This window comes from Capra hircus, chromosome 26 (genome assembly GCF_001704415.2).
Source record: "Capra hircus breed San Clemente chromosome 26, ASM170441v1, whole genome shotgun sequence".
Lineage (NCBI taxonomy): Eukaryota > Metazoa > Chordata > Mammalia > Artiodactyla > Bovidae > Capra > Capra hircus.
In genome coordinates, this window is record NC_030833.1 from 29,462,867 (window position 1) to 29,489,856 (window position 26,990).

Genomic DNA, 26,990 nt, shown 5'->3' on the forward strand with positions numbered 1-26,990 from the left:
TTGTATAGCTCAGAAACCTAAGTAGCTCAATCTTACAATAAACCAAACTAGCCTACAAAATACTGGAACAGTAAAACTTACTTTTTGTTTTAATAATGAAGACCATATATAAGAGATTGAAACTTATATAAGAAAGGTATCCAATAGCACTCTTCCATTGTTGAAGTGGCATTACAGGTACACATACACACTCTACAAATCAAGCAATCAAACGTGTATTTCTGTGTGAGGCAATATTGTATAAGTTAGAATGCCTAACAGAAATCAGTCCTGAATATTCACTGGAAGCTGAAACTCCAATACTTTGGCCATGTGATGCAAAGAACTGTCTCATTGGAAAAGATACTGATACTGAGAAAGATTGAGGCAGGAGAAGAAGGGAACGACAGAAGATGAGATGGTTGGATGGCATCACCGACTCAATGGACATGAACTTGAGCAAGCTCCAGGAGTTGGTGATGGACAGGAAAGCCTGGCGTGCTGCAGTCCATGGGGTTGCTAAGAGCTGGACACAACTGAGCGACTGAACTGACTGATGCCTCAAGTTACACTGAATCAAAATACAGTTCATTCTAGCAGAGGTCTCCCCAGTGTATTTGCTTTATATAGTTGGGGAGAATTATATTTTCATGATGTTTTACAAAAATTAAATTGTGACTAATGAGTTCTTTGTTTTTAGAAAAGGAAGAAAATTGCCTATTTCACTTCTGAGAATTTCAAACTTGCCCAAATTTATAATAAAGTTAAAATTTAAACAACTAACTAGAGCAGCAGAAATTTAGAGAACTTACTCTGAGACTGCTATAATTAAACTATTTCCTATAATAATTTTAAAATTTTATGTAAGCATAATTATATATAGTAAAATTTGATAACACCCTGAAATTGACTGACCTCAGTATTTTGACAACTGTAAAGAAGTTTTACTTAAGAACACAAGCCCTATTCATTACTTTCTATAATGCTTTGTGTGTGCTCAGTTGTTCAGTTGTGTCCAACTCTTTGCGACCCCATGGGCTACAGCCCACTAGGCTCCTCTGTCTGTGGAATTTTCCAGGCAAGAATACGAGAGCAGATTGCCATTTCCTTCTCCGGGGATCTTCTTGACCCAGGGATCAAACCTGCATCTCTTGTGTCTCTAGTATTGGCAGGTGGATTCTTCACTACTGTGCACTGTACCACCGGGGAAGCTCCTCTATTATGCTAAGACATTTTAAAAAGGTAATTCTTTTTTACATTTATGTCATGTGAAAAGCAAACTGAGAAAGAACATGACCCACTGACTCAGTACGTTTGGATTTGTTTCACCAATTATATTAGCTTTTAATTCAGTTGAATATTTGAGATAATATTTTGTAAAAAAAACAAACTTTATGCCTAACAAATATATCTTAATTCTTCATAGATTAATTAATCACATTCTTTCTTCTTAGATTGAGAACTACAAAAATACATCCTGGGACCTTCTGAACTAAACTGGATGGGGTTAGACTAAGGTCAGGCTAGATCAGATGACTGCATTCTGTCTTCCCTGGAGACCATGTAGTAGTTCCATGTACTGCCATTAGATAGCAGCACAGTACACACCATCAGTCATATCTCACAGTCTCTTCCGTTAAGGTTGGAATTATTTTGGCTACACACACACACACACACACACACACACACACACACACACACACACACAGATTCTAATTCAATTAGTGCAGTCAGCAACTCCAGAAAAAAGTAATTCAATTAGTGCATTGTGGAGCTCTACAATACCTCTAAGCAGATGTTCACCATCTTCAGGAACTGGAGCTAGGTTTAAAATACCTGTATCACTCAGATATGCCACTACATTATGTCATTTGTCAAAGTGCTTACATATGCTTTTCTGTCTTCAAAGAGAAGGTGAGGAAACACACTCAGGCTAAGTTCCTAGAGATTTTTCCATTATCTACACCAAAGAAGTATATTCAATTTTAGGCTGCAGTAATTAAATTACATAATCCAAATTATGTTCAAACTATATACTACACTATTACTTATTTTTGCAGTACTGTCTCTAGTTATGCATGCCACACTATTACGAGGACAGTGTCAAGGTGGAATGCATTCACAAGGAGGGACAATCAGAATGATTAGCACCCTCCCCATCAAAATACAGGGTTATGAAAATGGCAGGAATGATTATTAGCATTTTCCAAAGAAATGCTATCAGAACCGGGAATATGCAGTCTGAGAACAGCAAACATAAGCAACATGAAAGCTATCCTCAAACACAGAAATACATGAAAAAGAAAACAATTACTTTATATTATACAAAAGGTAAAATTAGACTCAGCAGGTGAACAAGAAGTTTGACTCCTTGAGAGAAAATTTTCTAAAAGAACCAACAGTGAAGAAGAAAGCAAGATGACTCAAGAAATTCAGCTTGCCAATAATGGCAGTGATCAAGCAGAGATTAGATGACTCTTTGCCAAAAAAAACTTCATAAAGGATTCCTGTATGTGACTGGATGGTCTCCTGACCTCACTTTCAACACTGAAATTCTATGGTTCTATGAATATACTGATTTTTGCTTATAAGGGAAACCTGGACTTTAAGTAATAAAGATAATCATTAAGGAGGAATGGCTATACAAAAGCCCATGGGCTGTGAGGCATTTTGATAGTGACTGCTGCATAATAACACACGGAAGGAAGAAGAAATTTGTATACTTTCTCTCTGCTAAGATTTAGGAGATGCCATAAATGTACATATTTCTAGTCTTATTTCTTAGCTAAGCACTTGCACTCCTCTTGCTCTTTCAAGACTGGAAAGAATGGTTTGTTTTTACTTATCCTCAGGAATTCAGCCAATGAGAAATCAATTTCTAGAAGAATGATTTTTTAAAAAATCCTCCACCGAGTCAAGATATTGGGTCCTCATAGCTTAAATGTAAATCTATGTCAATAGTTATGCTTTAAAAATACAGAACAATACTGAAAACAACAGTAAGTAATTCTCAATATCCCTCCCTTTTGTCCTGCTTTCTCTGCACTGTACCTTGTGAGGACATAATTCTGGGTACAAGGGAGCAGGACATCATTTTACAAATATTATCTCCTCTCTTTTAAGCATGACCTCAAAGCAGGGAATTAAGAAATGTCAGGAATGATTGCCACCATTTTTCCAGTGCATTCCACTATGAATTCATGATAGAGAATAGCTTCTGCCTTTCACATCCGCATAGGGAGAGGACTAAGCTAAATAGCTGTGCTTTAAAAGCATCAATAAGAGTTAATTCAAGTACTTTCAACACAAACTCCTATTTTTTCATATTCCACAAGAATTCCAAAAGGTCATTCTCACTTAAAACCTTACCTGTAAGGTCTATGTCCCCAAAACAAATTAAGATAAAATCACATCACGTATCTGTCAAAAGAGCTGCTTTTGTAGAATGAAAAAAAACAAACTTGTTTCTGTAAAATGTTATTTTAAGATATACTGCAATTTAAATAGCAATAGGAAACTTTCTATTAATAGAAAATAATTCCAAGAAATCTATGGTTTGGCTTTTTCAACAAAAATTTTCTTTTCATGTGCCACTAACTTATTCTAATACCAATGTAATGGCTCTTCCATATTATCCATTCATGAATTCTGCACTTAAAAAAAAAAAAAGTATTTTCTTCTTCCCCAAAGTTTAAGGCTTCCAATAATGAACAAAAACTTTAGATAAACAGAGCAATAAATAACATAGCTGGGTTAATTTCTATTTGACTGGCAATACTGCCATATAGTGGGCTATCAGCCTAACAAGCTATGTCACTCCATTTCTTATCTTTACACTACTACCTTCCAAACTTCCTGCCTCCACAAAAACAGAACCAGGACCTAAGCTGATTCCTCCTTAGAATTGAGTATGTTCCATAAATCTACAAATTAGTTAACTAACCCAACTTTAGTCTCCTTTGTCCAAACCTCACAGCCTGCATTTATGTTCTAGTGTTAAGTTTATTTGTTGGCTCCATCAGCACCACTTCTCTTTAACATTGTCCCTTTTCATGCATTTAAGGCAACTGCTTCCAACCCTATCAGTGAAAACAGACAAACGGGGGATAAAGGAATGAACTGCAAACACCTCAAACAAGAAAGGTTGCTTAAAAAACCAAGTGTCACATTCTGACAGTTCAATATTTCATAGCCAATACAAGGAATGTGCAACGACACTGCAACTTTAAATCTTTTCCTCCTATATCAGTCTCTCTTTCTCTCATTGTAATGCCAAAGGGAACAGCAATCAGAGTGGAGATGTTCAACGTGATAGAGGTCAGGACACCATCGGATCAACGTACCAGAAACACGACCTTGTTTATTTTTTTTTCCACAGTATTATTGTTTACAGGGTGCTTTGCTCATGTACCTTGTGGTTCTTAGCTAAAAGATGAAATTACAGCCCAGGATGAAGCGCTCAGGCACACATCCAATTTGTGTTTCCATCTCAGAAAACAAAAAGCTTCTAAGGCCCTCAGGCTGCCATTCAAACTTGGAGGCTGACATTTTTAACAGCATGAACCAGAGACTGGCAGAGAATGATCTAATGCATTTCTGACTTGTCAATCAAAGATCTCACCTCTGCTGTCTTGTAAACAGTTGGGGGCCATCTAACTACATTCATAAACCTAGGGAGAGCTTACTGCCAGCTGGGGTGCTGGAGCCACATGCTCTGGCTTCTATTCACCAAAATCATGATTCAGTTTTATAATCTCACTGTAAATAGTCCGCAGGCACATTTCCAAGACTCCTGGAATAGAACCAGAGTAGGGAATACAAAAGAGATATTGGTCAAATACTGTGTTATTTTCAAGCTGTTGGAATCCTGTACCCATTTTATCCTCATTTTACCAATTCTCCCCAAAGGACTGCACTATTCTGCAACTAAAATGCTTAAAAAAAATTAATGACCTGACAATGTAAGTCTAGAGGAAATATACTAATTTATATCAGAAATTTCCCTTGTGCTTTATTACCGGTAAAGAAACAGGCTCCCTAAACACAGCTCATGCAAAGGACAGAAACTGGAATAAACAATAGCAACTCTATTTTAGTAAAACTAATCATGTGCTTTCTTTCAAATATAAAATTTCTCATGTTCATATGCAAAAGCTTTGTATAAACTAGCTTTAAATACTGAAATGTATATTTGTGTATATGAAACATGAAAAGAGTAGTTATCCCTCTACTCCTGCTGTTTATGATCTCCAACGCCCACAAAAATTAGACCAAATCAGGCTAAAACATGAATTTTTTGCTAAAGGATCACAAATAAAAATAAATGTACTCTTTTTTATGCCAATTTTACTGCATGCAGAATTCCAATTTAATTCATGCCAAGCCATACATACTAGATTTGCAAGAAAGGTCTTGAGAATTTGAATGGTACACCTGAGAATGTTCAAATGCAAGTGACAGATAACCCAGCTGGGGAAGGTACACTGCAAAATCCCATTTCTTGATGATCTACAACATCCTAGGCCCAAACAACTATTTCAAAATATAGACTTGGTTTCTAGAGGACTAGGCCAGAGAATATAGAAAAGCTCACAGCTACTGAACATCATGCTTAGGAAAAACAGAACTCACGGGTATGTGTGGCACCGCCCATGAGGAAAGCACTGCAAGTCTTAAGAGGCCTAAGCAGCTAAATAGTCAAGAGATTGGTCTTTTTTTCCCCCAATGAGGCCAACACAAATAAACTGGGTTTCTCTCTTCATGAAAAATGACAAAGAAAAGAGTTTCTTAAATGATGCCTATCTGCCAAGATTCCACATCCTGACAGTCCACATAAAATGGCAAACCTAAAAATTAACACAAGGAAGGACAGCAAGACAATAAAACACTACCACATAAAAAAAGCACAATGGTGAAAGAAGGTACAAATGGCCGTGCAGTCACCAAACCACCAACAATGATTCTTAAATAGCACATAAAGAATTCCTGCGGCACTTTGGCCTCTACTCAGCACAAAGATTGCAGGAACAAGAACGTAATCTTGGAATATAAAGAAAGTAATATGTACCTCTCCAGAGGATACAGGTGAACCTTAACTGCCCACAGGAAGAATTTCTCCGGTAAGGACAGTACCTCCATAAAGGCTCCCATCACCCGTAGAAGTTTTCATCAATTTGATGACATGATCCTCTACACTGAAAACCCTAAAGACACCACCAGAAAATCAGTAGAGCTAATCAATCAATATAGTAAAGTTGCAGGATATAAAATTAATATACAGAAATCCCTTGCATTCCTATACACTAACAATGAAAAAAACAGAAAGAGAAATTGAGGAAACAATCCCATTCACCATTGCAACTTATAGGCAGAGTACATCATGAGAAACGCTAGGCTGGAAGAAGCACAAGCTGGAATCAAGATTGCCGGGAAAAATATCAATAACCTCAGATATGCAGATGACACCACCCTTTTGGCAGAAAGTGAAGAGGAACTAAAAAGCCTCTTGATGAAAGTGAAAGAGCAGAGTGAAAAAGTTGGCTTAAAGCTCAACATTCAGAAAACGAAGATCATGGCATCTGGTCCCATCACTTCATGGGAAATAGATGCGGAAACGGTGTCAGACTTTATTTTTTGGGGCTCCAAAATCACTGCAGATGGTGACTGCAGCCATGAAATTAAAAGATGCTTACTCCTTGGAAGGATAGCATATTCAAAAGCAGAGACATTACTTTGCCGACTAAGGTCCGTCTAGTCAAGGCTATGGTTTTTCCAGTAGTCATGTATGGATGTGAGAGTTGGACTGTGAAGAAAGCTGAGCACTGAAGAATTGATGCTTTTGAACTGTGGTGTTGGAGAAGACTCTTGAGAGTCCCTTGGACTGCAAGGAGATCCAACCAGTCCATTCTAAAGGAGATCAGCCCTGGTTGTTCTTTGGAAGGAATGATGCTAAAGCTGAAACTCCAGTACTTTGGCCACCTCATGTGAAGAGTTGACTCATTGGAAAAGACTGATGCTGGGAGGGATTGGGGGCAGGAGGAGAAGGGGACGACAGAGGATGAGACGGCTGGATGGCATCACCGACTCGATGGACATGAGTTTGAGTGAACTCCGGGAGTTGGTGATGGACAGGGAGGGCTGGCATGCTGCAATTCATGGGGTCGCAAAGAGTCGGACACAACTGAGCGACTGAACTGAACTGATTGCAACAAAAAGAATAAAGTACTCAGGAATAAATTTACTTAAAGAAACAAAAGACCTACATATAGAAAACTATAAAACACTGATGAAAGAAATCAAAGATGACACAAATAGATGGAGTCAGTTCAGTTCAGTTCAGTCACTCAGTCGTGTCCGACTCTTTGTGACCCCATGAATCGCAGCACTCCAGGCCTCCCTGTCCATCACCAACTCCCAGAATTCACTCAGACTCACATCCATTGAGTCTGTGACGCCATCCAGCTGTCTCATCCTCTGTCATCCCCTTCTCCTCCTGCCCCCAATCCCTCCCAGCATCAGAGTCTTTTCCAATGAGTCAACTCTTTGCATGAGGTGGCCAAAGTACTGAAGCTTCAGCTTCAGCATCATTTCTTCCAAAGAAATCCCAGGGTTCACCTCCTTCAGAATGGACTGGTTGGATCTCCTTGCAGTCCAAGGGACTCTCAAGAGTTTTCTCCAACACCACAGTTCAAAAGCATCAATTCTTCGGCGTTCAGCCTTCTTCACAGTCCAACTCTCACATCCATACATGACCACAGGAAAAACCAGCACCTTGACTAGACGGACCTTAGTCAGCAAAGTAATGTCTCTGCTTTTGAACATACTATCTAGGTTGGTCATAACTTTTCTTCCAAGCAGTAAGCATCTTTTAATTTCATGGCTGCAGTCACCATCTGCAGTGATTTCGGAGCCCAAAAAAATAAAGTCTGACACTGTTTCTACTGTTTCCCCATCTAGATGGAGAAATTTATCATTTTCATGGATTGGACGAATCAATGAGCATACTACCCAAAGCAATCTATAAATTAATGCAATCCCTTTCAAGCTGCCAACGTTAATTTTCAGAGAACTAGAACAAATAATTTCACCATTTGTATGGAAACACAGAAAACCTCAAATAGCCAAAGCAATCTTGAGAAAGAAGAATGGAACTGGAGGAATCAACCTGCCTGACTTCAGACTACACTACAAAGCAACAGTCATCAAGACAGTATGGTACTGGCACAAATACAGAAATATAGATCAATGGAACAAAACAGAGAGCCCAGAGATAAAATCCATGCACTACGGACACCTTATCTTTGACAAAGGAGGCAAAAATATACAATGGAGAAAAGACAATCTCTCTAACAAGTGGTGCTAGGAAAATGGTCAACCACCTGTAAAAGAATGAAATGAACACTTTCTAACACCAGACACAAAAATAAACTCAAAATGGATTAAAGAGCTAAATGTAAGACCAAAAACTATAAAACTCTTAGAGGAAAACATAGGCAGAACACTCTCTGACATAAATCACAGCAAGATCCTCTATGACCCACCTCCCAGAATAATGGAAATAAAAACAAAAATAAACAAATGGGACCTAATTAAACTTAAAAGCTTTTGCACAATGAAGGAAACTATAAGCAAGGTGAAAAGGCAGCCTTCAGAACAGGAGAAAATAATCAAATGAAACAACTGACAAAGAATTAATCTCCAACATATACAAGCAGCTCATGCAGCTCAATACCAGAAAAATAAACAACCCAATCAAAAAGTGGGCCAAAGAACTAAATGGACGTTTCTCCAAAGAAGACATACAGATGGCTAACAAATACATGAAAAGATGCTCAACATCACTCATTATCAGAGAAATGCAAATCAAAACCACAATGAGGTACCAACTCACACCAGTCAGAATGGCTGCCATCAAAAAGTCTACAAACAATAAATGCTAGAGAGGGTGTGGAGAAAAGGGAACCCTCTTACACTGTTGGTAGAAACGAAAACTAGTACAGCTACTATGGAGAACAATATGGAGATTCCTCAAAAAACTGGAAATAGAACTGCTATATGACCTTGCAATCCCACTGCTGGGCACACAGACCAAGGAAACAGAACTGAAAGAGACACGTGTACCCCAATGTTCACTGCAGCACTGTTTACAACAGCTAAGACATGGAAGCAACCTAGATGTCCATCGGCAGATGAATGGATGAGGGAGCTGTAATACATATATATGGTGGAATATTACTCAGCTCTATGAAAAAAAGAACGTATCTGAGTCCGTTCTAATGAGGTGGATAAAACAGGAGACTAGTATACAAAGTGAATTAAGTCAGAAAGAAAAACACCAATATAGTATATTAACGCATATATATGGAATTTAGAAAGACGGTAACGATGACCCTATTATGTAAGATAGCAAAAGAGACACAGATGTAAAGAACAGACTTTTGGACTATGTGGGAAAAGGCAAGGGTGGGATGATTTGAAAGAATAGCATTGAAACATATACATTACCATATATAAAACAGATGACCAGTGCAAGTTTGATGCATGAAGCAGGGCACTCAAAGCTGGTACTCTGGGACAACCCAGAGGGATGGGGTGGGGAGGGAGGTCATAGTGGGGTTCAGGATGGGGGGACACGTGTACACCCATGGCTAATTCATGTCAGTGTAAGGCAAAAACCACCACAATATTGTGAAGTAATTAGACTCCAACTAAAATAAATTAATTTTTTAAAATTAAAAATAAAGAGCAAAAAAAAACCCACCTAATATTCAGGTGAACTAGGTCACTAATCTTGATACACCCTAGTTTCCACTTTAGGAAAAAGCAAATATAAACATCTACCTCAAACACTGTTAGAAGGCTGGAAAGAAAAATATTTCTTAGTAGGTATTCTACATATATCTTTCACTTCGGTACAGATTTAAGTGACATATACTACTTACAATGAGTGAATTAAGGTTCAACTTAAAAAAAAGTGATAACTTTTTTTTTTCACTAAAGGACAGAGGAGACTGGTAGGCTATAGTTCATGGGGTTGCAAAGAGTCAGACACAACTGAACAACTTCACTTTCAATAGAAATATTTGAAGGTACAGAAAACTCCACAAATCCCATTTGCTATAAATCCATGTGCCCAGAGACTACGTATAAAGCATTTTGACGTTTATCCTTGGACAATTCCTTGTATACTTACTTTTGAAAAATAAACCTCTATGAAATTAAAACAAAAAAAAGTTTTCATCAACTTGATTTTTCCAGTCTGTGCTACTTTTATATTGGGGTGACCCCAAACCTCCTTGGGTACCTATATTCTCCCTTGTGCCATGGGGTCATGTTGAAGTCAGGGCAATTAGGTAAAATCCAACATTATTCAACATAAAAGCAATAAGCCCTCTTGCTGCTGCTGCTGCTGCTGCTGCTGCTGCTGCTGCTGCTGCTAAGTCACTTCAGTCGTGTCCGACTCTGTGCGACCCCATAGACGGCAGCCCACCAGGCTCCCCCGTCCCTGGGATTCTCCAGGCAAGAACTGGAGTAGGTTGCCATTTCCTTCTCCAATGCATGAAAGTGAAAAGTGAAATGAAGTCGCTCAGTCGTGTCCGACTCTTCGCGACCCCATGGACTGCAGCCTACCAGGCTCCTCCATCCATGGATTTTCCAGGCAAGAGTACTGGAGTGGGGTGCCATTGCCCTCTCCGATAAGCCCTCTTGGTGGAGTGAAAAATTTAATTTTTCAGATCCACCAGGAAAAAAAATTTTGTTAAAGGAAATCTGATCATCTCACAATAAGATGATCTTGATTAGATCCCTGGAGTAGGAAATGGCAACCCACTCCAGTATTCTTGCCTGGACAATTCTACAGACAGAGGAGCCTGACAGGTTACAGTCCATGGGGGTCTCAAACAGTTGGACAGGACTGAGTAAATGAGCATGCACACATGCAAATACTAGACAACGCTGCGCATCAGCCTGTAAATGAACATTACCTACATCACAAACATGTCAAAATACTTAGCAATGGAAGAATCCATTATTCTTGAAACAGAATATTAAAACAAAACTTGAAACAGAATATCAAAAACAATCAAGTAAGCATCTTGAAAGACAAATCAGTCCTAATGGTGTCATTCTTCCCAAGACAGACTTTCTAGCATAAAGTAAAATACACCAAATTCAGGTCATCTATAACTTTTCTAAATAAATATATAAATTGAAAGAGCAGAAGCTGAACAAACAATTTCAAGGTCAGCTAAAATGTTTTAAAATTCATAATTATACTTTCTTTTAAATAATGAGCTTCAATAATATACAGTATAATAAAATATCCAACATTTTGCACATACACTTTAATTTTGTTCCGAATCAAGACTAAAGGCTCACTTTCAGTATTATCTCTAATGATTTCTATCCTTTCGGTAAACCACTGTTAATCACTACTATCATTTTAATTTTCCCTGTATCTATTCTGGTATAGAATAAGGGTAAAATGCAATAAAATAGTCAAATAATTGTACAAACACACACTGCTGTGAAGATAAAGATGTTGACATCACTGAAACTGAACTCAGCTGGCTGGCAGTGCCAGTAGCCTGAAATGTGCATTTGTCTATCAACAAGAGTCCAAATTCAGTATACAAAATCTATTTCAGAAGGGATCCTCATAGTGAGAGTCATAGAAAAGTCAAATGTATAAAATCTGAGGACTGCCCATAAATCAGACTCAACAAGTTTTCCTTTATTCTGTGTAAATATGTAGTCTTTGGAATGACTGTTTAATCACCATAACTTCTTTCTGAATATAGAACACTCATGTGTATGTATGTGCAGGTACTCCGATCAATTCAAGGCTTTCTCTTTTCCCATCCTATCAATGTTATTTAATCTTTTACATTTCAAGTGCCAAGCACTTGATACTGTGCTTGACACTGGAAATGTAAAAATGAACAAAACATAGTTGTACCCTCAAGAAACTGAAAAATTACAATAGTGTATCAGTGTTTATGACAGAGGTATCTATTGCATGTCCTTGGTACATATGCTCTGAGTAGGTTAAGGGAGTGGGGAAGGGTGAAAAGATCAGTAAGGGCCTTTATTCTAGAGGTGAAACAACTTAAGCAGAACTGTGGAATTTAGGAATTAGCCAGGTTAGATAAAAGTGGGAGGCAAGGGGAAAGGGATGATAGGTGTTTTCAGTAGTAGCATTCTCCAGGTAGAGAACAGGATATGCCAAGACACAGAGCATGACACAGTACTGCTGGAGAACTATGAATCTGAAATGGCTAAAAATTATACGGGGTAAAGAGGGATAAAAATCAACATAACCAGGTGACAAACATAGAATTTAATAAAGCACAGAACAGAGCTGAAAATCAGAAAGTAATAGTATCAGTAAGATAGTAATACCTGGGAAGACATTTAAAATAGATCCTTTCTTTTTCTATTTCTCTGTATTTTTTGTAATTATTAGATTTTTACTTTTATAATTTTATAATAAAGTGGTAATAATAAATATACTTTAAAACAAAATTATATTTGTCTGGGCATGTCTATGTGTGTGTGTATGCAAGCATGAATGGATAAGTCATTCTAGACTGAAGGAACTAGCATGTTGACTTATGATTATCTTAAAGCAGGAGTATGAGTAATACTTTTTTGTTTACATATTTACCAAATAATTTATATATTCTACTACAATTAGTTTTATTAGCAGACAAAAATGTAGGGTTCCCCCCACCAAACAAAAACATTTTTGATTTGTCACTATATGCAAATTCCTTATGTAAAGGGTATAGCTAGGATAAACATAGGTCAAATGTCAACATATGCATTGAAAACAAAATTTTATTGTAGTTTATTTAGAATGTTGTATTAATTTCTTTTGTACAGCAAAGTGACTCAGTTATGCATATATATATATTTTCATGTTATTTTTCATTATGATTTATCACAAGATACTGAATATATAGTTACTTGTGCTATACAGACAACCTTCTTATTTATTCACCCATATCTGTAGTTTGCCTCTGCTAATCTCAAACTCCCATTCTTCCCTCCCCTACCTACACTTCCTGGCAACCACAAGCCTGTTCTCTATACCTATGAATATGTTTAGCTTCACAGATATGTTGATTTGTATTATATTTTAATTTTACATATAAGTGATATCATATCGTATTTCCCTTTCTCTTTCTGACTTATTTTGCTTAGTATGATAATCTATAGGTCCATCCATGTTGTTGTATATGGCATTATTTCATTCTTTGTGATGGCTGAGTAACATTCCAGTGTATATATAAATATATATATATAAATATATCTTCTAACACACCACATCTTCTTACAATTCATCTGTCAATGGATATTTAGGTTATTTCCATGCTTGGCAATTATAAACAGTGCTGCTATAAACAAAGGGGTATGTGTATCTTTCTGAATTATAGTTTTGTCTGGGTATATGCCCAAGAGTGGGATGGCTAGATCACATGACAATTCTATTTTTGGTTTTTTGAGGACCCCCATACTGTTTTCCATAGTGGCTGTACCAATTTACAATCCCACCAACAGTGTAAGAGCATTCCCTCTTTGGCATTTGTTATTTGTAGATTTTTTAATGGTGGTCATTAAATGTGAGGTGGCACCTCATTTTAGTTTGATTTGCACTTCTCTAATAATTAGCAATGTTTTCAGCTTTTCACCATTGAGTATTATACTGGCTGCGGATTTGTCATAAATGGCTTTTATTATGTTGAGACATGTTCTCTCTCTACCAATTTTCACTAGAGTTTTTATCTGAATGGATGTGATTTATCAAAGGCAAATTTTTCTGTGTCTATTAAGATGATCATGTGGTTTCTATCCTTTCTTTTGTTGATGTGGTATATCCACTGATTGATCAGTGTGTGTTGAACCATCCTTATGACCTTGGGATGAATCCAACTTGGTTGTGGTTTTATGCATTGTTGGATTTGGCTTCCTAATATTCTGTTGAGAATTTTTGTGTCTATGGTCATCAAAGATACTGGCCTGTAATTTTCTTTTTTGATACTCTGTGTGGTTTTGGTATCAGGGTGATGATACCATAGAATGTCTTTGGGAGTGTTCAAAAGGAACTGAACTTTTTATTAAACAGAAATTGTACACTACTGAGATGATTTATATATAATGGGGGGCATCAGTTATGATTTGATAAGTGAACATTTTTGACATAGGGTAATTTTCCTATGGTAATGTTTTGTAAAAAAAATTGTGTGCTCATTTACATTCAGTGTGTGTGATAATCCATATTCCTCTAAAACCTCAAATGTAAAATAAATCTTCCATATGTATATATACCTATACTCTGAATAATGGTTAACTTCCCTAGCATTCTTCCATGTTAACATTTCACATAATAGATGGTAAGATTTAGTAGACTTCAAGTATTTTTCTTTTTAACTTTACTAAAGAATAATTGATTTACAATGTTGTGTTAATTTCTGCTATACAGCAAAGTGACTCAGTTATACATGCATATATATATATATTCTTTTCCATTATGGCTTCTCACAGGATATTGAATATAGTTCCCTGACATCTAAGTATTCCTAAACAGTAAAACACATTACATTATCTCTCCTGAAGTCAACTCTCAACAATTTCAACCTTTGACAATGGACACTAGATTAACATTAAAATATTACATGGTTCAAGCTCAAAAATTCCTTAAAATTACTAGCTATACGTAACACCAAAAACAGTCTAAGGTCATATAAATCTACCTAAATTATTATTGTCAGAATTTCTCTTCTTCTTTAATGTCTAAAGAAAATAAAGGATCCAAATTACTCAGCTATTTTTAAACACTTGCTATTGCTCAGTCTCATTTAATAGTACAGATTAGAAGACTACCAGGTGCTGAGGACAAACAAATAATTCCACAAACTATACCCACTGTTAATCAACAAAAATCCTCTTAGTTACCTATAGACTTTCCAGGACAAAGCAAAATGACGAAAATGAAAATATGTTCAAACTATAAACAAGTCCTCAAACAATCTACTGTATTTAAACAATATTTAGAGCATCTTCTTTGTACTAATTTGAAATGTGTGGATTGGAAAAGTCAATAATCAAACCATCCCAATGTTGCCATTTCCATCTGAATTACTGAGGATAATCCAACAAATTAAGCAACAGCTCTTCCTTTTATATTGTCAAAGAATTTTGATTTTGAAGGTGCTTCTAATTTGCTAAAGGAATGCAATAATTTCAAAGAAAAAAATGTCATGAAGCTATTACTAAGTCACCTCCTCAAAGATGTTTGGCAACATGATTAGAAATGAGTATTCCTACTGGGCAACCACTTTGAAGAATTACTTGAAATATATCTCTTAAAGTTAAAAATACTCTACGACCCAAGCAATTCCACGCTTAGGTACTAAGCCAAGAGAAATAAATACCCATGTCCACAAAAAGATGCACAAACTGTATACCATAGCTTTAGCCATAGTAGACAAAAATGGGAATAATCCAAATGTCTACCAATAGATGAATGGAAAAACTGTGGTATATTAGCACAATGGAATTTATTTAGCAATAAAAAAAGAATAAGTTACAGATAAACATAACAAAATGCATAAATCTCAAAAACATTATGCTGATCAAAACAGAACAGATATAAAAAATATATACTATATGACTACATTTATATGAGGCTCAAGTACAGGCAAAACTAATCTTTGGTGGCAAATCAGAACAGTAATTGCATATGGGATATGGATAATAACTGGAAGGGGGTACAAAGGAATTTTTTCAGATTATTGAAAAATGAAGTTACACAAGTATTGGTGGCTCAGATGGTAAACAATCTGCCTGCAATGCAGGAGGCCTGGGTTTGATCCCTGGATCAGGAAGATCCCCTGGAGACAGGAATGGCTAATCCAAGGACTGAGGAGCCCGGCAGGCTACAGTCCATGGGGTCACAAAGAATCAGACACAACTGAGCAACTAACACTTTCACTTCATGGGTACTAACTGGAAGAGGGTACAAAGGAACTTTCTCAGATTATAGAAGTGCTCTATATTTTGAAAGTGAGGTTACATAAATGTTTATAGTTTTCAAATTCATCTAAGAGCACACAAGATGTGTACATTTTATTGCATGTAATTTTTACATAAATAAAAATCTAAATAAGCAAATAAGGTAAAACCCAAACCAGAAAAATGCAAATGTACTAAGACTGTTATAGTTCTAGTAGTGAAAACAGGAAAGACTAAAGTCTATATCTGCCAATTAGTCAATCAGCAATATGGAGCACCTGTGTATAATGAACCTGACAGAAAAAAACCATTGAATTAACAGAATGCCAGCAGATAACCCCATTTTTTTCCATTTTTACTACATAAAACTTAATGATTTCTCTGAAGATAAGAAAAGAAAAATAAACATTCATACTTATAGCAATACTGGGGAAAGCAAAGTTTCTCATCAATACCTGAACCCAGAGTAGGCTTTGCTATGATACAGAATTTGGTTAAGGCATGAAAACAAAGTAAGATTTCATTTCACAGTGTAATGTTATATAGCAAGGTGAAACAGTATTTGCTGAAAGTTTCCAAACCTAGTCCTTTGGGCATGTTTCTGATAATATAGAACCTATTAATCTGCCAGACCCTGTTCTAAGTAAAACAAGAAGGAAGGGGGTGCAGGACACAGCCTTTAAAAGAATGACAGATATTAGGACATGACAAAAACTGATTAGAACTAACTAGATCCAAGATGCTGGAAGATCTGGTTCCCTCCAGATTCTGTTCTATATGTCCCTTTTTTTGGCTAATTTTAACCTGTATCTCTTCCTTGTAATAAACCTTGAATATAATAGCTTTCAGTGAGTTCTGTTGAGTCCTTTCTAGTGAATTATCAAATCTGAGGAGAGGAGCAGAGAGGGAGGTGTCCTTACAACTGGTATCTGAAGTGACAGCAGTCTTATCGGGACTGTTCTCTCAGACTGCACTCTGGTGAAACTCACTGCAACTCCAAAAAGGTTAAAAAAAAAAAAAAAAGGTCAGAATATGAGTTTCTTGAGCGCTGAAACTTCATCAATATGATATATAGTAAAAAAAAAAAAAGATATTTGAAATAAATTGATACTCAGGATATTAATATTTTATAACATTAACAGCAATAATGTTAATGATGATGAAGATAAGGATAATAAAAACAGCAACTATTTACTGCATGCCCTAACTATAGTCTCCATTTATAGATGAATTTAGAGTGAAATAACTTGCTTAAGATCATACCACTAGGGACAAACAGTAGATACGTCCTGATTTAACTAATTTTAAAGCCTGCACAGCATCATATTGTATCTCATAAGACAAAGGAAGTTTAATATATTATATTTTGCAAAGAACAAACAAATATCCAGTAACATTATCACTAAAATAGTATCATTAAAGGTAAGTAACTGCTGGCACCGGTCAGGAATGTAGACTATGTAAGTTCTCCAACCTTTAACTAAGACTCAGTCATAAGCATTTTGATACTTACAACTTGTCTTCGAAATTAGTAATAGAATATGAGCTACATAAGTTAAAAACAAATTTAAATCACTAATTTGTTACATATTACTAAGTAAATGTTAGTTGCTCAATTGTGTCTGACTCATTGCAAGCCCATGGACTGTAGCCCACTAGGCTCCTCTGTCCATGGAATTCTTCAGGCAAGAATACTGGAGTGGGTTACCATTCCCTTCTCCAGGGGATCATCTCAACCCAGGAATCGAACCAGGATCTCCTGCATTGCAGGCAGATTCTTTACCATCTGAGCCACCAGGGAAGCCCAAATGCTAGATACAAATTCCAAATACCTAAGGTAGATAAATGACATTTCTACCAAGAAAATCACCATGTATCATACCCTAATCTGTAAAGAATGGGCATCGAGCTCTGTCTTACATATTTCTCTACAAGTTTTCCTCTTTCCTTCTATAGTTTTCTCTCACATCCTGGAACTGTCCTAGTGGCCTCAAAGAAAGGCCAAAGGGAACTAGGATCTGATGATCCAAGCAAGACCAGCTGGACTGTCTCAAGCTGAATACTATACTCAAAGGTCATGAAGGCCTTTCCACCTTGAAACTAGACCTAGTAATCAGGATATAAATAAACATAGTTCTTATATATGTAAAATACACACATATAGATACATAAACATATACATATACCCACACATAAATAATAGTATAGTAGCCAGGAGACACTCTGAATTGAGCACTTTATGTTTTTAGTAATCGTAAGAAAAACATAAGAAAGTGCCCAGGCAACTGGTTGCAGTTAATTGATTGATTATATTAATTGGTTTTATGTAGGTCCAGAGCAAACATTACATATTGAATGCTATTTATTGAGATTACTTTAAAACTCACTATCATACTTCTACTAAACATGAAAACCAACAAATCAACTTGTGCTCTGTCAATTTTGGCAAACCAATCATAACAAAAATGTCTCAAGAGCGGATCAGTCTGGATCTACATTAAAAATTAAAGGAGAACTGAGTGATGCGAAATACAGGCAGTATGAAGGAGAAAAGCGAGCTTAAGTAAAGGATGGGAAAGGAGAGACACACTAATGAATTAACACACATATACTAATGCCCACAAATAACCCACAGAGACAGAGAAAGTACCTGGAAAGCTGTGAGTGCGCCAGTCCCTGGGTTATACAGGCATCGCAGCGAAGGCATGCTGTCCGCCAGGCTGGAGCAGCCCAGCCACAGAGACCTGGGCATAGAGCACTGCAGAGAGAGGACAACTATGAGATGGGACAGCATGAGACAGGATGGCACAGATTACAGGAATTCTCAAAGCTTGGCTAAATATAATATTCCAGTTGCAGCTTGCCTTTATGATAGAAACATCTTCAAGAAACATACTATTCACTAGTTCTAACCCCAGATGGAAACTCAAAAGGAGCACTAGTGCCCAAAAAAGGAAGAAAAAAAAAGTTATAGGTCAAAAAGCAAAATATTTAATTCAAAAATTTATTCCTGTTCTTCGTGTACGAAACTAAAGGAAATCTACTTTTTAATTCAATTAATCAATTCTTTTCTCTACGCACCTCAACTCATCTCCCATAAACTCATCACAAAAGTGAAATACTGTGCAGACTAAGCAGAAAAAAGAAATCACTCATAGTACCACTTCAGCACTAGAAAGGGTAAATTAGAAAACAAAATATCACAGGAAAGTTAAAAGGATTTTAAGAAGGTGGGAAGAGGGAAAAGAAAAAGTATTATACCCCTACAGTTTGACAGCAACTAACGCCACACAATTTGCATACGTTTTATATATCTTGTTAGTCTGCTATTCATTAACCAAAATGCGTAAGTTACCATAGCAGCTGCCTCTTTATCTTTCCAGATGGATTTAGGAGGATGTGGGGGATGGAGGGAGGAGGCAAGAAACAATCCAAACAGAAGGGAAAACAACAACAAAGCAAGGAGAGACAGGGACAGAAAAAGAGGACCCCAAAAAGCTGCTGGTCCTAAAACCTTGTAAATAAATAAACAAATAATATGTAAGTGTAAATATACATACAGTATATTCAAAACAAACAAAAAAAAGGTAGAAATTATGAGTTCTAGTATTACTAATGAAACAGTATTAGTGGTACTGCTTCTGTTCCTTATAAACACTGTATCTTTTAGAAGAATTTTTACAATCTTTAGATTTCCCTAAACGTATCCCAGGCTGAATCTTTGTCCATCAACTTGGGTGCTATTACAGTCTAGTAATACTAAAAAACTAAATACCTGATCATAGCACATATAAAAACAGAAAAACATTTTAAAGCACAACAGTCAGTGCACATAATACTAAACTTTAAATTATAAGCTTTGAACTATTTATTATCATCATGGGACTTCTTTTTTCTTAAAACACTTTAGTTGAGGAAATATCAAGGAAACAAAATATGGTATTCATTGTTCACTATTTATAACTGATACAAGGATGATATACTGGAAAGGACTTCAAAAACTGGTTTAGACTCCAGCTTTCAGATCATTATTTTCTTATTTTTTAGTTCAGGTGATTGATGCCCAGGAGAAATTAAGTATCCATGATCACAGAATTTAAAAAGTAGAGAAGTAAGAACTAGAATCCTGGCCTACTGCTTTTCAGTTCAGAACTCTTCTTGCCTCTGTCCACCCTAGATCATGAAGTGGAGGCATCAGACTTCAAAAACAGGTATCTACTAAAGGCATCACTGGATAACTTAACAACCAAAACAGCTAAACTGCTTTGAACTACTACAACAAATACCTTTTTGTTTCCAATGTTTCTTCACCTCAAACTATAATCCACTTTACAAACAGCAGCTAAACAGAATTGTCTTCACTTTGTGATCGTGTCACTCTCGTCAATAATTCACAAGGCTCCCTAGAAATTCAAGCACTCTATTAATCTGACCTTTCCCCACTGCCTACATCAACTCACCCTCTCTGTCCTTCCAGCTGGCCCTGGAACTCTAATGAATTACCTTGATATTTTGTTCAAATATACATCTTACCCCCATACTTTTGAACTTGTAATTTCCTTCTTCCTTTCACCCTGACCATGCATGTGCATGCCTGCATCTACCATTTACTTATTTGTCTCCTAAGAATTTTGGGGCTTTCCAGGTGGCACTAGGGGTAAAGAACCCACCTGCCAATGCAGGAGATGCAAGAGACTCAGTTTGATCCCTGGGTCGGGAAGATCCCCTTTAGTAGGAAATGGTAACTTGCTCCAGTAATCTTGCCTGGAAATTTCTGTAGACAGAAGAGCCTGGCAGGCTACAGTCCATGGGGCTGCAGGGTCAGGCATGACTGAGCAGGAGCTCCTAAGAATTATTTAATTTCAGTCTCATCCAGTGGTTCTCACTAGCAGATATTCTCATTTTGTGAGAAGGCAGCAGGGAGAAGAGAACACGGAAGAGCAGGATAAAAAAAAAAGTTTCTTTCCCCTTGAGAACCACTGTTCTACTCATAATATGACTCTATACTGGAAGCACCAAATTCTTAGCCAAAGTAATTTTTGTTAAGAAGATGACGTTAAAAGTTTCTAAATCTAATGTTTTGGTCATTTATCTGACAAGTACTTGTTGAGTATCTTCCTTGTGCTGGGCACTGTCCTAGGCACTAGGGACAGAACAATGAACAAAAGAAACAAAAATACTTTATATTCTGGTGATAAGTCTCTCAAGCATAAATTCTTTTATATTTAAAATCTTTAATGGAAAAGAAATTCATTGGTAGTGACTTTCTCTCACTGTTAATGAGACAATCTATATTATTAATCAAGTGGTTAAAAGTTCTGTGTATCCTGGGTAGAACAATGTTCACGCTGAAGGGACTGAATTTGAGAAAAGAGAAATAAAGCGAGAATTTTTAACAGGAAAAATGAAAACAGTGAAAGAAAATGTAGTAGGCACTGAAAAATAGCCTGTCACTTTTCTGACTTCCCTTCAGAAGAGGTAGATGGCTCATATACTTTTGGTAATAACTAAGTGCATGATCTCCACTTTTTAATTATAATATGCATTTTTATTTATATTTATGACTGCTCCCTGGTAAGCTTTTAAGGGATTCCTCTTTTGAATGTTTTGTCTCCTTCATTTTATATTAGGTTCTGCGTTACTTTTGCAGTATGTACTTGGTTAATTATTATCCAACTGTCCTTTCTGTTACTCATTCTAATGCCCCTCTCCTCATTCATTCATTCCTATCATCCATCAGAACTCCTAAAAACTAAGAATCTGAAAGAGCTTTACCCCACCTCCCTAAACTAAAATTCCCAAATAAAACTATAATCAATAATAAGCCACATACACCCAGGAAAGTCACTAGATATACTGGTGTGATTTCTAAAATAGCATTAAATTGCAAACACCACACAGAGGATGCATTCCCGATTATTACAAGACAATTGGTGTGGGTATGATAACCACACTTGAATATAGTCTGATCTGCACATTACCATAAGATTTTATATATTATAGCTCAATTTAAAAACCAATTTTCAAATTGGTTTGTATTGTAACAATTAATCTTACCCATACTGGTAAATGCCACTTTAAAACACTGAGGAAAAAAGATATAATTACAAAATTAATGGAATAGGCTATAATTTCTAACTCTACCTCTTTCCCTTCTATCTTCACATTTAGCAGCATTTTCTAAATGAAAAAGGAAATCAAAAGAAATTTAGGCAATAAGCAACAGAGTGGAAAAGGGTGCCACTGTGGTTACCATTCTTTATGTAGTCTAAACATTTCAGGGTCATCCTGATTGGTCAGTTTTCTGACAAAAATGTATGACTTTCTCTGTCCTTCAACAATGAACAAATAATCCTCCTTAAAATGCCCAAAACCCACGTAAGTTTTCTACTTAAAGTTGAGGCAGTAAAAGTTTGTTTCTCCTTGCAAACTAATATGGAAAATCCTAAGACTTTCCTTCTACACTTAAAACAATTTTTTAATAAAAGTAGGTTCCAAACTAAACTGTAATCTAGCAACTATATTCTCACTTTTAAATATTTAACTTCCATTATCTGTTAAAGAACTTGTGAATGACCTATTCCTTAAATATTTCTCCTTCGCAATCTCAAAAATTACAATGAAGTTTGGATCACACATGGGCCTCCCTCTAACACAAACCTAGCCCTACATAGCACACGTTTATTTCTTCAGCTCACTTTCTACTTAACCTCACTCCAAATGGCTCTCCACTGCAACCCTCAAAATAAGGTTGAAAACTACAATAATTTATTACAATTGAAGTTTGTTACTCAGCTGAATGAGTTTACCAGCTTTTAAAAAACATACACAGTATTTTTTTTAATGCCTAAAACATGTTTTCTACTACTTGAAAGAATCAAGAAAAATCAAAGAAAAAGAGATTGAAATGCTGCAACAAGGGGCCTGCAGTGCTTTGAGGAGGAAGTATCTAAGGTCCATCAGGTTCAACAGCATAAACTCATTTTCACAGAGAACACTGAAAATCTTGACTCTTCCCCTTATTTGGCTGCCTGGAAAAAGCCACAGTTTCTCTTTACTGATAGAACACCCTGCAGGCAAAGGGCTGGCCTTAGCATTTACTATATGAAAACTGAATGACAAAATCCCTTAAACTCAGGTCCCTGTTGGTCAACTTCTAGGAGTAATAGAAGCTATAATAATCCACAATAAAAAGATTGCTGCATTGAGAGTTTATGTATCCTTAAGCCATGGAATAGAAGAATTCCCTTTTCACAACTATATCAACTAAAAAATTCAGGCCAAGAGAACTATAGTATTCCATAGATCATGTAATATATTCAGTCTCTACCTATACAAATTCATTAACCTGCCTCTTAAGAATCCCAATTTAGTTCACTCACCAAAGTGTCATATATGATAATCATATCTGCCTACCCTTAATGCACAAGGTTTTGGTAAAATTAAAATAAGGGACCTAAAACTTCAAGTACAAAAGAAAAAATATAAAGTGCATCATTACCAAGAACAGGATTCCATGAATGCCACTTGCATTTCAAAATGTTCTGAGAAGTCATTAAGAAGTGTAGATCATGGAATCAATAATTTCACAAATAGTAACTACAAGGAAAAATACAATAATGTACTAAATTGTGTCACACAATTGCTGCTATATAAGTTTAAAGTTCTAATTTTTAGAAAAGTTCAGACACAGGCTCTCATTTTTTTGTAGAACTTGTTCAGTTCAGTCCAGTTCAGCCGCTCAGTCGTGTTCGACTCTTTGCAACCCCATGAATCGCAGCACGCCAGGCCTCCCTATCCCTCACCAACTCCTGGAGTTCACTCAGACTCACGTCCATCGAGTCAGTGATGCCATCCAGCCGTCTCGTCCTCTGTCGTCCCCTTCTCCTCCTGCCCCAGCATCAGAGTCTTTTCCAATGAGTCAACTCTTCGCATGAGGTGGCCAAGGTACTGGAGTTTCAGCTTTAGCATCATTCCTTCCAAAGAACACCCAGGACTGATCTCCTTTAGAATGGACTGGCTGGACCTCCTTGCAGTCCAAGGGATTCTCAAGAGTCTTCTCCACACCACAGTTCAAAAGCATCAATTCTTTGGCGCTCAGCTTTCTTCACAGTCCAACTCTCACATCCATACATGACCACTGGAAAAACCATAGCCTTGACTAGATGGGCTTTTGTTGGCAAAGTGATGTCTCTGCTTTTGAATATGCTATCTAGGTTGGTCATAACTTTCCTTCCAAGAAGTAAGCGTCTTTTAATTTCATGGCTGTAATCACCATCTACAGTGATTCTGGAGCCAAAACAAATAAAGTCTGACACTGTTTCCACTGTTTCTATATATAAATTTATTACATTTGCCTCCTCTATCAGACTGTATTTCTTAGATATGAGTCATGTCTTTTTTTATTTTCTTTACTCTCCAGCATCTGATCAGAGTAGATGCTCAATAAAAGTGCTCTTAATGTCAAGAGATCAGCAAAAGCTACCTATCATAAAGAGATGTAAGGAAACAGTTTTTGCTTATAGAACAGTGAGAATATGGGTAAAATAACACTGGTTACTTTACTGAGATTGATCTTACCAGGCTGGAAGGTATGTGTGTTGGATAAATCTCTTTCATAATTTATCATCTTACTCACCTGTAAGACAATCTGGTCAGCAAGTAAGATCCAGAGAGGTTAAATAAATTACTGAAAATGAATGGGTATCACACAAGCGGTAAATATAGGATTCAAAGCCAGATACTCTGACTACTAGGAGGATGCCACACAAAAATGGCATTTAAAAAGTCAGACATGAAGTCATCTCATTTATTAAGAAATACAGAGCCAAAGGTGGGTTTAGGGGCACTGGACTCAGAAACTAAAGAAAAGGAATCCCACCCAAGAGGCCATGGTAATTAACAATGTGCTGGCCCAAGAGAAGACAAACTTACATAAAGCGGAAGATCAACAGGACTTAATGACTAATGAAACGAACGAAGAAAGGTAAGTCAGAAATAAGCCCCAAGATTTCAAAGGAATAACTAGAAGAATGATGGCAGCACTGATAGACACACATAAACTAAAAATGCTCCGTGGGTTCTGGGGTATTGGGCTGGGAATGGAGTAGGTAAGGTCAGAAATCATAAATATAACATGAAAATAAACCTCTTACATGTGAGTGAAAATATGGCATGGGTAGAAAGCTGTTAAGTGCTACACAAATGCAGTATCACTGGCTTCTGCATAAATTCTAATCCACTAGGTTGAAAGCATTTGTTGTAAAAATACTAGTGAGACTTTTTTAATTTAAAAAATAAAATGATTCCTGTTAAAGGCTCTGATGCTGGGAGGGATTGGGGGCAGGAGGAGAAGGGCATGACAGAGGATGAGATGGCTGGATGGCATCACTGACTCGATGGACGTGAGTCTGAGTGAACTCCAGGAGTTGGTGATGGACAGGGAGGCCTGGCGTGCTGCGATTCATGGGGTCGCAAAGAGTCAGACACGACTGAGCGACCGAACTGAACTGAACTGAACTGACCCCTCAACTCCTTTCCTACCTGAAAAACTCATTTTGACAGTTACTGAGTACAAGCCAAGTGGGCATCAAACTAGTGGTATAAATTAAATGGCAACAATGGCCCAATACAGGTTTTTGAAGTCCAAGTGCGTGTGAGAGAGGTGTCCCTGAGGGGTAATAGAGTTTCATAGTCCAAGCAGAATGAGGGAAAAAAACTTTACAAGAGATAGGCCTGTCATGGAGTTCTATAGCTCTAGCTGAGTGAGGAGAGCTTCTACATGGGGGACTGAAGTGGCAGTGAGCAGGATGATGACGTGTCCACATGATGGGGAAGGGCAGGGCAGTAAGAGTTTCCAAAGCAGACAGAAGAAGACATTCACAGAGTAGAGGGATAGTGGCCCAGCACAGAGTTTCAGACTCAATGGGGAGAAAGGGTGGGAAGGGCAGTCCAGTGCAAACAGATTCCAAAAGGTTTGGGGAAAGCATCCATACAGAGTATTGGGTGAGAAATGGAGACAGAGCTATGTCAGCAATGGGAGATGAGTTATACGGGAAGATTCATTGAATGAAGGGGGTAGAGCAAATATTAAGGATAATAAGGATAAAAAGAACAAATATTAAGGATAATAAAAAACCCAAACTTCTCATCAGAGAAGAGTTACAGATACAGAAATGAAGAAAGCTAGAGTGAATTCTATGCTGTTGAACTAGATGTTGTGAATCCAAAGCTTTGTATCAGAGACAGAGACAATTCTAGGTTAAGTGATATATGTATATGTATATACATATACCTACAAACATACCCCCTGGCTCTATCAAATAACAGTAATACATTAACAGTGATGAGTACACTGATCTCACACACACATTTAGTGATTATAAATATCACCCTCCACTAAAAAGAATCAGAGCTCCGTGGAACAATGGCTAATTCCAGCACTTGGGCAGGAAAAGTTTAAGATAAGCACAGAGTACCTTACTGTGGTACTCAAAGAAAGATGGAGACATGGCAAGATGATACAGGGGCCAGCGCAAAGGCTCTCACAGGCTAACTCCAGGACCAACTGAACATCAGAACAAATAATGACGATAATGGATTATAATACTGGCAGGTAATACCAGTATTACAACATGCCCCTCAATGATTCCTACCTCCTGATATTCATGAAACTTCTAAGTAATCCTGTCTCCTTGAGTGCGGAATAGCCTAATACCTTGCGTCTAGAGTATATAAGACTGTAACTTCTCTCTTGCTAACAGACTCCACTGTCTCCTTGGCTTGCATACTTTGATGAAGCAAGTGGTCACACTGGAGAGGTTCACATGGCAAGGAACTGAGGGTGGCCTCCAGTCAACAGCCAGCTAGGAACTGAAGTTAGTGAAGTGAAGTGAAGTTGCTCAGTCGTGTCCGACTCTTTGCAACCCCATGGACTGTAGCCCACCAGGCTCCTCTGTCCATGGGATTCTCCAGGCAAGAATCCTGGAGTGGGTTGC

General features: G+C 37.1%; 1 protein-coding gene across 4 annotated transcripts in view; it reads right to left on the minus strand.

Moving 5' to 3' along the window:
• BTRC (beta-transducin repeat containing E3 ubiquitin protein ligase) overlaps positions 1–26,990 on the minus strand; it is a 182,628-nt gene that overhangs the window by 102,657 nt on the left and 52,981 nt on the right. For 2 of the 4 annotated variants that reach the window (XM_018041147.1, XM_018041146.1), the window contains exon 2: positions 18,644–18,751. The exons of the other annotated variants lie outside the window; for them this stretch is intronic. In XM_018041147.1, the coding sequence (XP_017896636.1) occupies positions 18,644–18,751 (108 nt within the window). The remainder of the gene's footprint in view (positions 1–18,643; positions 18,752–26,990) is intronic. 4 annotated transcript variants of the gene reach the window in all.